This window comes from Glycine max, chromosome 12 (genome assembly GCF_000004515.6).
Source record: "Glycine max cultivar Williams 82 chromosome 12, Glycine_max_v4.0, whole genome shotgun sequence".
Taxonomy (NCBI): Eukaryota; Viridiplantae; Streptophyta; class Magnoliopsida; order Fabales; family Fabaceae; genus Glycine; species Glycine max.
Window position 1 is genome coordinate 37290048 of NC_038248.2, and position 13626 is coordinate 37303673.

The 13626-nt window shown below is 26.8% G+C and overlaps 1 protein-coding gene across 1 annotated transcript; it reads left to right on the forward strand.

Moving 5' to 3' along the window:
* On the forward strand, nt 1–4139 carry TPS14 (terpene synthase 14). Its single transcript, NM_001353333.1, has 7 exons — nt 1–229; nt 1207–1468; nt 1834–2206; nt 2798–3016; nt 3092–3230; nt 3324–3572; nt 3766–4139. The coding sequence occupies exons 1-7, from the start codon at nt 59–61 to the stop codon at nt 4057–4059; spliced, it is 1707 nt and encodes a 568-aa protein (NP_001340262.1). The 5' UTR covers nt 1–58; the 3' UTR covers nt 4060–4139.
* Nucleotides 4140–13626: the final 9487 nt, after the last annotated feature.

Genomic DNA, 13626 nt, shown 5'->3' on the forward strand with positions numbered 1-13626 from the left:
TGAGCGAGTCCATCAAGAAACCTATGACTCTTCACAATATATAGTAGTCTTCAATTCAATGTCTGCACATGTAATGGCTGTTACAGGACTTAGAGTTTCATCGTTTACAAGCTCACTTGCTTCATGCCCATCCATTTATCAACCATGGAACCTATCGTTACAGACATCTAAACGAGGGACGATTCATAATAACTTGTCCATCAAGTGCGTTGCTTTCAATGACAACAAGGTACTTTTGTTTGCATTTTTCTTCTCTTTCTAAACCATGAACAATGTTTTCTATATATAGATGTCTTTGTAGTTGTTTTTGTCTGGGGGCGTTAATTTAAGCTCCCATATTCTCATAAAAACAGAAATTTGCTTTATTCTTTTAGCTTTACAACTTTCTGATAACTTAAAAAATACATTATGTGGCCCCGATCCAAGGAGTTTTCATCATGCAAAGCCACGGTTGAAGTGTAGGATTACTTCAATGGTATGTTCGGTTTAGAAGAAAAAAATAGAAAGTGAGATAATATGTATGGTTTTTGGTAAGAAAGATAATAAAAAAGAAGTAAAATGTTGTATAAAAACTAAAAAGTACAAGAAATATATATAAAGAAGTATGAGAAAATAAGTTGAATATGGTCTTACAACAAAACAATACTCATTATCTCACGCTTTCACTTTTCAACCTAATTTTGGATGGATGAAATTTTAATATGATCCCTGCTATTTATCTTTCATTCTTTCATTTTATTCGACAAACCAAACAAAAGGAGAGATTTTGATGATTGTGTTTTCCATCTTCCCATCATAATCCATTATACTGAAGACCGCTGTAATTTATTGATGTCAACTTTAAGGATACATTATTTTTAACTATTGAATTTAATCAAAATCTACTTATAAATTAAAGATTTCTTATATTGTATGTAATTATAAAGTTGTCATCTATAGTAAGAATGTTGACTTTAAAAATCATATCTAGGATGATTTCTAATTTATTATTAATATAAAAACCATTACACTAATAATATATGAAAATTGAGTTCTTAATTTTTTTCTTCCTTTATATTTGTATGAATAGGATTGTTTGATACTGGAAAAAAGTTATGAGAAAAGTCTTCCATAAAAGTAACTAGGAATAAGCATAAGAGTGATGATACACTTTCATAATTTTCACCATTTCCCCTTTACTGGATTTTCTCATGTTGATGGTAGTAGGTGCCCAGTCAAATTGATCTTCGGACAAACAATTTTGAGCAAGTTAAAAGAAACAGCCAAATGGCGTTGCTAAACTCAAGTGATCCAATCAAAATATTGAAGATGATTGACACCATCCAAAGGTTAGGAATTGAGCATCATTTCAAAGAAGAGATCAACGTACAACTTGGAAAGTTAGGAGATTGGGATGTCACTCAAGACCTCTTTGGCACAGCCCTTCAATTTCGCCTACAAAGACATAATGGCTGGCCTAGTTGTTCTGGTAAACTTATTTGCAATTTAAATGAAAATTGTGTTGAATATTGATTGTTTCTTATTTTCTCTCCAAAATAAAAGGACAATAAGACAAAAAAATTAATTGTAGCATGATTCACCATTATTTACATTAGCTTTATTGAACTTGTTTGTCCTTTTAAAACACGAGATTTTAAATTCATTTGTTGTATTTCTAACTGATGAATGAATGATGGTAATGTTCAAATATTAAATATATATTATAAAATTTTATTCACAAGCCTATTTCCTATGAACTTTTATTCTCATTTAGCCTCTGTAAGGTAGTTGCCTAATGTTGTTACACATACCAACTAATTTGATTAAATGTATGTTGTTGATTAATTGGTCCAGATGTTTTCAAGAAATTTTTGGACAAGAGTGGGACTTTCAAGGAATCAATCACCAATGACATTTGGGGTATGTTAAGTCTATACGAGGCATCATATTTAGGTGCAAAAGGTGAAGAAGTACTACAACAGGCCATGGACTTCTCCAAGGCTCATCTACACCAGTCACTGCCACACCTAAGTCCTGAACTACGAAAGCTTGTTGCCAAAGCCTTAACACTTCCAAGGCACCTAAGAATGGGTAGGTTAGAAGCCAGGAACTACATGGAAAAATATAGCCAAGCAACTAACCAAATACCTGCTCTTATGGAATTGGCAAAGTTAGACTTTGCCATGGTTCAATCAATGCACCAAAAAGAATTAGCAGAAATCTCCAGGTAATTTTAAGCTCCACATGATGACCATAGTAAATAACTAAACTAAAGGGTGTTGTTAGTTTGAATGAAAATGAGAATGAAGGTGGACATTGGAGGAATTCAAATAAAGAGTGTATGTTAATATATAGTACTATGTTGTTAGCTAGATAGTTATAACTACGCTACAGTAAAACTAGAGAAAATTACCATTAAAAGTTAAAGAGAAGATAAATATAAACAATCATAATTTTCATTGATTCCTTAATATATTGAAATCCTACATTAAATAACAAACCTAATGAATTGAATGATAATCCTACAAGTGTCATCATCTAATGTTTGGAAAATTAAAGGAAAATACAAAAATAAGAAAATTTCATATATTTATAACCTAACCCCATCCAATAATCTTTGGACAACTTAATTTATTGGGTCTAAAGTTAATCCCATTGTTTGTCCAAATATCTGGTCAATTGGCACTTAATTTTTCAAATTATGTTTTTTGACTTTGATTCTTACCATTTTTAATCCATTATTATTATTATTATTATTATCTAAAAAGAAAATGTGGTTTGAATACGCATCATATAATTGTTACTATGATCTGATTAGGTGGTGGAAAAACTTGGGACTTGTTGAAAGACTTGGCTTTGCCAGAGATAGACCAGCAGAGTGCTTCCTATGGACAGTGGGGACTTTTCCAGAACCACGCTATTCAAATTGTCGCATTGAACTTACAAAAACCATATGCATTTTGCTAGTTATGGATGATATTTTCGACACTTATGGCACATTAGAAGAACTTGTTCTTTTTACCGAGGCAATCAAAAGGTTTGCATCTAGAATTTGTGTGAAACTCAATTAGCCAAAATAATAATCAAATATGACACTTCTTTTTATTTATAGGTGGGATCTTGATGCGATGGAGCAATTGCCTGAATATATGAAGATATGCTATATGGCATTATTTAACACCACCCATGAAATTGCATATAAAATTCAAAAAGAGCACGGACAAACCGTTGTTGCTTGCTTGAAAAGAACAGTAAGATTTTAAATATTCTTTCAAATCGAAATATGTATGTGACTATAGGCAAGATTAGGATGTTAATGCGAGATTGGTGCTTAATTGGTGCAGTGGATAGACATATTTGAAGCTTTTCTAAAAGAAGCCAAATGGTTCAACAACGGATACATCCCAACTTTTAAGGAATATTTGGATAATGGGGTGATTTCTTCAGGATCATACATGGCCTTGGTGCATGCAACTTTTCTCATTGGGGATTCCCTATCAAAGGAAACCATTTCCATTATGAAGCCATACCCAAGGCTTTTCTCTTGCTCTGGGGAAATTCTTAGGCTTTGGGACGACTTGGGAACCTCAAGGGTATTGATACATTTAGATACACATCTTTTCCCTAGTTAGTAACTGATATACATTTAATTAACCTGATACAAAAGTATCATAATTCCTAAATATCCTAATTGCCATTTTGCTAAAAATATTTAATTAGATTAATAATATATTAGAACAAAAAAATGGACATTGTGACGATAATTTGTTGATGTTTCATGTCCAGGAGGAACAAGAAAGAGGAGACAATGCTTGCAGCATACAGTGTCTCATGACGGAGAATAATCTTTCAGATGAAAATGTTGCCAGGAAACATATAAGGCAACTAATACAAAACTTGTGGCCAGAGCTAAATGGTCTTGCTATGACCACAACCGCTCTGCCTTCGTCGGTTATGAAGGCTTCTCTTAACATGGCTAGAACTGCTCAGGTTATTTATCAACATGGAGATGATCAAAACACATTTACAGTTGATGATTATGTGAAAACATTGATCTTGACACCTTCTTCCAACTATTGAGATGAAAGTGATATCGATTGATTAATTGTCAATTATGTGTTACATGATTCATATTTATAATTTTTAAACATTTTTCTTTGCTGATGGTTGACTCCCTTCATTCACTGAAAAACATCAATGAAAACAATTGAGTAGAAAAAAATTTAATTTATATACAATATAAGTGTAAAATATATTTACATACACATCTAACTAGATTTGACCCTTTTATCTAGTCATTCTATTCATTATATGATCTGTTGATAAGGTAAATTTTTTTATTGGCTACATGTGGAAAAATATTTTATTTGGATAATGTATATAAATTAAACTCTTAACTGAAATTAGAAAACAAAGAAACTTTGAACAAATATTTAGAGATAAAAAGGTATTAATTCATTTAAAAGAAAGGAAATAAAATTATTTTGAGATAGACTTCTCTCTTCGTAAACCTTCTTTTTTAAAAAGAAAATGATATATACATTGACAAAATGTTTTGGAGGGCAAACAATAGAACAGTGAAGTAAAAAAAAAAAAAATCAATTTTGGGCTATACCAGCCAATTTAGCATTCATATTAGTCCTGCTGCACCTCTGTGGAGGTCTAACATTGGCAGAAATAGTAGACCGAACATCTTAATTTCCGAATTTCTAATGTTATCTAAGTAAAATTTCAAGAATCACATTAAGTAAAAGTTGATTCACAATTGATGAGTGTTATACCACACATGTTAGCAAAGAGTCTGTCTCCCATTCTTCAATAATTAACCTGCTTTTGGGAGTATCATATAACTAATGAGCAATTTCATTTGATAATAATGATCTCTCAAGAACTAATTGACAATTCAGGCCTACCACGAAGTCCAGATCTTCGGTTTGCAAAGTTGCCAGCGATTATTCCTTAACCAATACCTATTAATTATCTAGCATCTTAAAATTCTTAACAATTTGGTTGAAGGTTTGGCCAAATCAATCCTTGTCTTGCCCTCACCTTTTATCTTATCCTTGCTTATTTTATCATAAGGTGCTTGTGATGAAATGCACAAAGTACAGACTTTCCAAGTCCCGAATCCTCTCAAGAGTCAACAAAATCTGATCCCAAGTGTCCAACAATCCTCTAACTCTTATCAGAAGTGTCCAAGTCCTTGAAACTCTATTGAAAATAAATATATGTTTAAGATTTAATTCATCATGTTATCAATTTTAGTAAAGAATTATTTTTTATTTTATTATCATATTAAATTATTAATTTGATAAGTCCTTGATTAAAATTAGATATTTGTTATCATGATAAAAATTATGATAATAAGAAACAAGTTTTCTATAATTTTAATCTAAATGTTTTTTATCGTAGATTATTGTGAATAAGATATTAATAATTTAAATAGATCAATATATATGTAATAGTCTTTATTTGATAAAAGATTAATAAATTTCATTTATTAAATTGCATATATAGATAATATATATGTGAATGTCATCATTAAATTGACTCAAAGTGAGAATTTCTGATGATTAATGTTACTTTAATTTATCAATAGGAAGTTCTCAAAAACAAATATGATAGTTTTCTTTGACATGAAATTATCATACTGATTAACAAGTTATTTGTTATATTTTAATTTCAGACACCAAATGTCTTAGGATACTAATTGAATGAATATTGGATATGATTAAATACTTTTAGAATTAATTATTAATCAAGAAGGACAACTTTAGGTAATGAGTTTGAACTCTATGATAGAATTAAGACATTGATCAAAGCAATTGAATGACTTAAGAAATGACATTGATTAAATATAATGTGTTAACTTATTAGAGTTTGACAATAATATTATACTCTAGAGTTAACCTTAAACTATAAATGATGAAATAAAATATTACATTATTCTTCTAGTGGTTATTGAAGGTAAAAGATGTTACTTCATTCTATCCGAACGCTAAGAGTTTGTTACACGCCTACCTTAATTAGTAAATTAATTATGATTAGTTTACTACTGGTTTAATATTGAACCTAACGAGTGTTCCCATTTTTGTAAAAGAAAATAATTTATTTGATAATTAAATTAGAGAATTTAATTTAATAAAATAAATATTTTAATGAAATATTATTATATTCTTTGATAGCACCAAGAATATAATTAGTATATATATAAAAAATGAGTATTATTTTATAATTGGTATATATAAAAAGGATGTGATTAGTTATTGTAATTAGTAATGTGATTAATTGTGAATTATATTTATCTTATTATAAGAAGTTCCTTAAAATAAAAGATATGAGACAATTTATTTATATAAAGATAAAGAAATATGAAATTATTTTAAATAATTTTTTTCTTTTTTTTCTTTTTAAATAATTGTTAAATTAACATCATTTAAGTTTTTGTGAAGGGAATATTAAAAGTGATGAATTTATGATACTTAGTAAAATAAAGCTAATTAAGGGAAAAAAAGTTAATTAAAGCAAACAAGCTAATTGAGGAAAACATGACTAATAAAGGAAAGAAGACTAATTGAGGAAATCATGGTTGATCAAGGAAAGAAGACTAATTAAGAAAATGAGACTAATTAAGGAACATAAGTTAATTAAGAAAAACAAGACTAATTAAGGAAAGCAAACAGATGTCCACTAATTTGCACTTATAAAAGAAGAAGAGAAAAGAAGATAAAGACACACAGAAATTCCAAGATAATATAATTCCTTATGGAAGACAAATGTTAGAAGAAGGAAAAACAAGTATTGGGAGTCATTCTTTCCCTTCATTCTCTTTCTTATCTTTTCCTCTTTTACTAAATATTTCCCTCTTGCAATTGTAAAGTCTCCACGACAATGAGAGGCTAAACTCTCTTTGTTGGGAACTTAACAATCAACTACTCTTGATGTAATTTCTCTTTCTGTCCATTTATAAATATTATATTTATATTATCTTTTCTTTGCTTAATATTATTGCTTGTGGTTTGATCACCTATTTGCATTGTAAGTTTTAGGGGTAACATTGGAAAACGTCATTTTCAAATAGAACAGGGAAATGATACTTAAATAAAGTGATCACTAGGGATAGATTGATATTTGTTTGGCCTCTTATACATCTTTATTCTCAATGTAATTTACTATTTTAGCTCAGGAAAGGGATTTCAGAGTGAAAATAAATAAATTAGACTCTTTCATGCGGGGGACCAAAGTTAGAGTATAATAGTAAATACATGTGTAAATTGAAATAATTATAAATAGAGAAAAATCATTAGCATTACATCAAAGAATAGCTCTTGTTAGTTAAGTTTCCAACATTCTCATCTTTTAAATTTTTTTTTAGAATAATATTGGATTTTCTCATCTTTTCTATCATTAATTAGTTCATGTTCAATTCTTTTTCTTGTTTGATTTACTTTTCAGTAATTTAATTTAAAGTTATTTTTTAATTGAAATGATATAATTAGTTAAACAAATTAAATATATAAAAATAAAGGATAAATTGATGGAGAGAGATAGTTTTTAGTTAATTGTAATGACACTATTGGAAAAAAAATTGATTCAAATAGTTTTTCATACCAATTTAACATATTCATTAAGAAATGAAATGAGAATACAACTTGAGGAAATAGTAAAAGCATAAAAAAAGCTAACCTTTAGTTGCTTATCATGTTATCTAGTTGCTTCGGAGGCCCTCCAAGTTGACCAATATGATGGACACAACATGATGAAAAAAAATTGTCATCTTCTAGAGAGAAACTTACCATACCAATGTTGACTGATTAGACTAAAAAATTGATCAATATCTTTTTTAACAAATAAGAATTTTAAAAAAAATTGAGAAAAGATTAGAACCATGATTCTTAAAGAAAATGACATACTTCTTTACCACTACATCCACATGCTCATTTTGATATTTGATGCAAAATATAATATTGAAATAAGTTTTATGTAAAAAAAGTTCAAAATTATTATTATTATTTATTATAATAATATTTTTTTTATTAATATTTAACTTTATTTAATTAGGTATTTAATTTTTGTAATGAATTAAATTATATAGTAAAGATATGTAATTAAATAAAATGATTATATTTTTATTTTGGAAAATATTTATGTATGTGGTTTATTGACAATATTTTTTTATCTATATTACAATAAATAACATGAATATTTTAATATAGATAAAAAAATATTTTTACTAAATCACAAGTATTATTTTAAAAATAAATGTAATATATAATATAAAAATAAAATTTATATAAATATACGCATTCTAATTTATGTAAAATAGAATTTAATCTTATATATTATATTTTAAAAGATAATATATAAGATTATAAAAATATGATAAATTAAAAAGAGTAAAATTTGAATTTTGAACTATTATCACAAAAAACTTATATTAATACTATAGTTTGAATATCTTATTGGACCTACTTAGTGCACATAGTGTACTAAAATCAAATTTGGTCTTCATCAATGCATAAATTTCACTTATACCATATTGAACCTTGATGAATCATTAGTAATACACTTATGTCATATATTTTAGAATACTTAATTTTACAAAATTTGATTATGACATATTTTCATAATATATAAAGGGTATTTATTTATTATAACTTTTAAATAATTATATAAAACAAACAATTATTTTGCACAAAACAAACATTAAAATATTGATGATAAGCATGATTTATTTATCTTAATCAAATAATATAAATATTGGTTCGTTAATTTTATTAAAATTTATCATAGTATAATTAAAAATTATATATATATATATATATATATATATATATATATATATATTATTTATAAAATATTGTAAATATTGGTTTGTAAATTTAAAAATATTACTAATATATTAATTTCAATAATTTTCCAGTATAAAATTTATTTAAGTATATCATGTATTTTTATGATTTATTATAAATTAAAAATTAAGTTTTTTAATTTTTTAGAAAAAATAATTTCAATAACTAATTTGGTCGCTAATCTCAAACATTATTTAATCTTATAGTGACTAAATCGTATTTGGTGGCTATCTTCAAGTATATTTCGGTGCCTATATTTTTGTATCTCTAGATATATAGCGACCTAACTTTTTATTTTAATTTTAAAAATTTGGTCATAAATTCAGTCATAATGAGATGAAACTATTCAATCACTATTTTGGTCCTAGTAGCGACCACTTTTCAATCGCTAATTTCGTTGCTAAATTACATTTTTTCAGTAGTAAAGCAAAAAAGTTGTACCATGGATCCAACAAATACAAATAGAAGAGCACCGAGTGCTATGCAAGAGAAATCCAAAAAATGGTATGAAACCTCTATCGGTTACTCTCCAATTGTAACTTTTTGTTTCTTGAGGTACTTTTTCTTTCCATATCATAAGAAAAACTCTCGTTTCAAATTGAAATCATGATTTTTTTTTATTAAAAGATAAGATAATAAATAGTTAAGATACTTCTATTATTTTATAAATATTATTTTATATGTATTATTATTCAAAAGTTGTTAATTTTAAAAATTGATAAAAGTTTATAACTTTAAAAAAATAATTGACAGAAATATTTTTAATTTTGTTTTATATCATTTATATATTTTTTAAAATTATAATAAAATAAGAAAAAAATTTAAATATAATAATTTATATTAAAATAAAGTTTAAAATAAAAATAAATACATGTAAAGTTAAATATTAAATATTTTATTTTAATTTATAAATTTTTATAATTTAAAAAATTAATAATTCTTGACTAATGATATATATAAAATAATATTTGTAAAATTAAATAAATAAAATAAGTTTCTTAATGATTTATGTCTTTATTTTTTAAATAAAAGGTTATGAGTTCAACTTCTATAAAGTCTTTTTTTTTATTTTTCACTTTAATAAAATAGAAGAATCAAAATTACAACTAAATATCTTGATTTAAAAAAATCACCTATTTAAAATGATAGAAAACCATTAAGTTGAAGCTAAAGTTATTTCTCTGTTTACCAAAAACCATTAATTCTTTTTTCCTTGTTGAATACCAAACAATGAACAACTGTTGGAAACGCAGGAGAGTCATGCTAAGCTTAACTTTAGGCTAACCTAAATAAGAAATTGCGCTTTTCCTCTTTTGTTTATCTTGGCTCTTAAGTTCACAAATTAATGAAATTATGTCAACATCAAGCATTGCATTAATAAAATATTTTATGCTTAATACGTAACTTCATAAAAATAATTTATTCACACCTGGATTTTTATAATTCAGTTCACTTGTTCTATTAGTCGGTGACCATCACGGTACATACAGAATCTTGTGGTGCACCTAACCTAACCAAAGCTAATGCCACCAACTTATAGTTGATCATGGCCCATGATCACTGACTTTTGAGATAATCACGCCCGATACTAGCAGTTCAGTGTGTTTGTAAATGAAATGGTGCAAGTGTACATGGGTAGTTGGATACCAATGAAACGAATTCAATGATGGGAAATGTGTTTTCTTTCAATATATGGTAATGCAGTGTTAATGGCTACCAACCGCTGTCTAGCAATTAAAATTCCCTCTTCTGTTGGCAATTAGCAAACCAAAGAAAGGGCATGCAGGAATTTTTTAATATATGGATCCGAGAGGTGAACTTCAGTTAAATAAAACTAGCGGTGCAACAGATAAGAGTGTAAAAACAATCAGACATCAGTTGGAACACTATTCACTGAAGAAAAGTATGTAACCTTTTTCAGTTTGATGGACAAGGAAATATCGTGAACATGCCCATTTCCCCATCTATTCTAAACATGGACGGACCGAGTGCAAACATCATAATCGCGGTTTGAACTGGTTTTATAGTTTAAATCACACCCAACGTCTTGAATAATTGTTCAAAATTCAAAGACAGATTAATTAAATTTCTCTCTCTCCATAACCCAATGACATAATTATAATATATTCATATGGCCATGTTTCCACTGACAGTGTATCTAACCTAGGGCCTGTTTGGGTGTAAGCTTTTTTAGAAGCATTTCTAGAAGAAGAAAATAAGAAGAAAAAAATGAAATGAGATTCTCCATTAGCTAAAATGAGTTTTTCATTAGCTAATTTGTAGATGTCATCTCATCTTTTAGAGAAGTTATATTGGTGAGCTTCTAAAAATTAACTCATGGAGAATTTATTTTTGCTTATGGAAAAATTCATCTCATCTTTTTTCTTCTTATTTTCTTTTTTTAGAAGTGCTTCTAAAGAATCTTACTCAAATAGGCCCAGGATGATATAATCCTAGGAACGATCACCCAGTAACGCTATCTATCTATGGGCCTAGGATTATATAAGGGAACCATACATTGAACATAACTGCAATAGATCAATAAGTTACAAAACCCTCAATATTATTTTTAAAACCAACGCAGAACGAACAGTGAACAACCCGCACATCCGACCGAAACAGAGTAAATTTGAAACTAAGTATCCTCAAGTATTGCATCATTTTCTTTCTTCTTATCCTTATCTTCTTTATAATATTATAATATTTTTATCCTCAAAGCCAATATAGTTCATCAGTTTGAAAATGCACCAATATTCTTCTTTTACTTTTATTTCATTTTATAAATTTTATTTATGACAATAGCTTTTATACTTTAGATCGAAAAGTATATGTTTAATTACTTTAATTGCTCTAATTACTTAATTGCTCATACTAATTTTAACTATAATCATTTCATGTTTACGTCATTTTTTAATTATATATTTTTGGAGTCTCCGGTCTTAATTGATTTTTTTCATCCAAGTTCGAATCTGTTGTTTATTGGATTAATGACATATTAGATATGTATTTTTGGTTTTAAATCGTTTTTAATTTGATAGATAAATTAATGCATATAAAATAGCTAATGTTTAATTACTACTAATCATTCTTAATAAAAGTGTTAAATTTTTGTCCCCCTAACCAAAATTACTAGTTCTGTCCTGCTTGTACGTGTCTACCACAATCACTCAATCGCTGGCCTTTGATTATCACCCTCAAAATAATTTGAAGTAGTTGAGGATCTAATCAATATACCAAAACCCACGTCCTTGTTCGAAACATTTATCAATTAAGTAATTAATTATTAAACAACTTTTTGAAAATTTAAAAACTCTGTTATAAAAAATATTTAAAAAGAAAAATCTTTGGGGCCTAAATTAGACTAGTCTAAATATGTACATAATATATTTTACTTCAGAGTTTTTTTTTTTAAATTATAAACTTTCAAATAATTTTTTTTACTGAGCTTTCAAATAATATTTAAAATAAAGGTAATTTTTTCTTTGTTAGTATTGTCTATTATAAAATATGCATTTATTTCAATGGAACAATTGCATTCACAGCCGAGGACAAGTCAATACTTAATTCTAATTGAGAAATTGGTCTAAACATGTGCAAGTGTGCAACATATTAATTGATTTAAGCCAAATTCTACCTAACTATTAATTCCCGGGTCCGGAATGGGCTTTATTTGTGAATTTACAAACTATTCCTTCAACATGCCTAAGTCCAATTTATAAGGTTTATTAATTTATTATGTTAAAATTATAATTTTTAATTCAGGTTGTTATTATCATTTTGTTATATTAAACATATTGATATATTTTAATGTGATAGATTTTATTTTAAAAAATAAAATCAATTTTTTTCTTTTAATTTTATACATTTTTCACTTTATACAAAATATATTTTTTAAGTTAATATTTAGGTTCGTCAACTGGTCCATTTACTTTAATCTTACAAAAAAGTCCATTAATTTCATGAACCAAACTGATTACGAATCTTAAAATAAAATTATTTATTTCATGAATCAAACTTACCTAACCTATTTAAAATACAAATTTTACAAGAACCTTAAATGAACCAAACTAATTTCTCTAAGGAGATATATAACAAAAATTCTTAATATTTCTTGAACATCCTTAATTGGTGCTGAGCTAATTATAACACAAAGTCGTATTTCTTTAGTCAATAAAATTCAAAAAGTATATCAATACGAGAGAATTCACATTCATAATAATAGACATAATTATTGTGCGTCAATCAAATGACATCAAAAGTATTTGTTTCCCACATAGGTGGTAGTTTGTTAACGTACCTGGGCTGCAACTTTTATTTCTCTGTTTTATGTAAATTTCTTAAGCACTATTTTTTATAATGATAATGTACTAATTTTTATAGTATTACTTTTTTTTAGAGATAAAGTATTCTCATAATTAAAAATCCTCATAAGACTAATTCTTAAGATATAAAGATTATCAAAGAAAATTTTACATCTTTTAATAAAATCTTCTTAATAAGTATGACTAGAAAATCAAATTTCTATCAATATGTTTTGAATGATTAATGATTGTCACAATTATTGGGTGTTATGCAAATATGGTCTGGTGGTTACGGGAAAGTTTTCACATTAAGTATCTTTAAATACTTCTAAACAAACTGTTAGATGATCTCAAAATAAAAAACAAACTGTTAGATTTAATATTTCTTCTAAAATCCAATTAACTAATTTACATAAATTAAATGACATAATTAATGATTATATAAATATAGTTTTTTATTAGTTAGTGATGTAAAAATATTATGTTGAAAATAC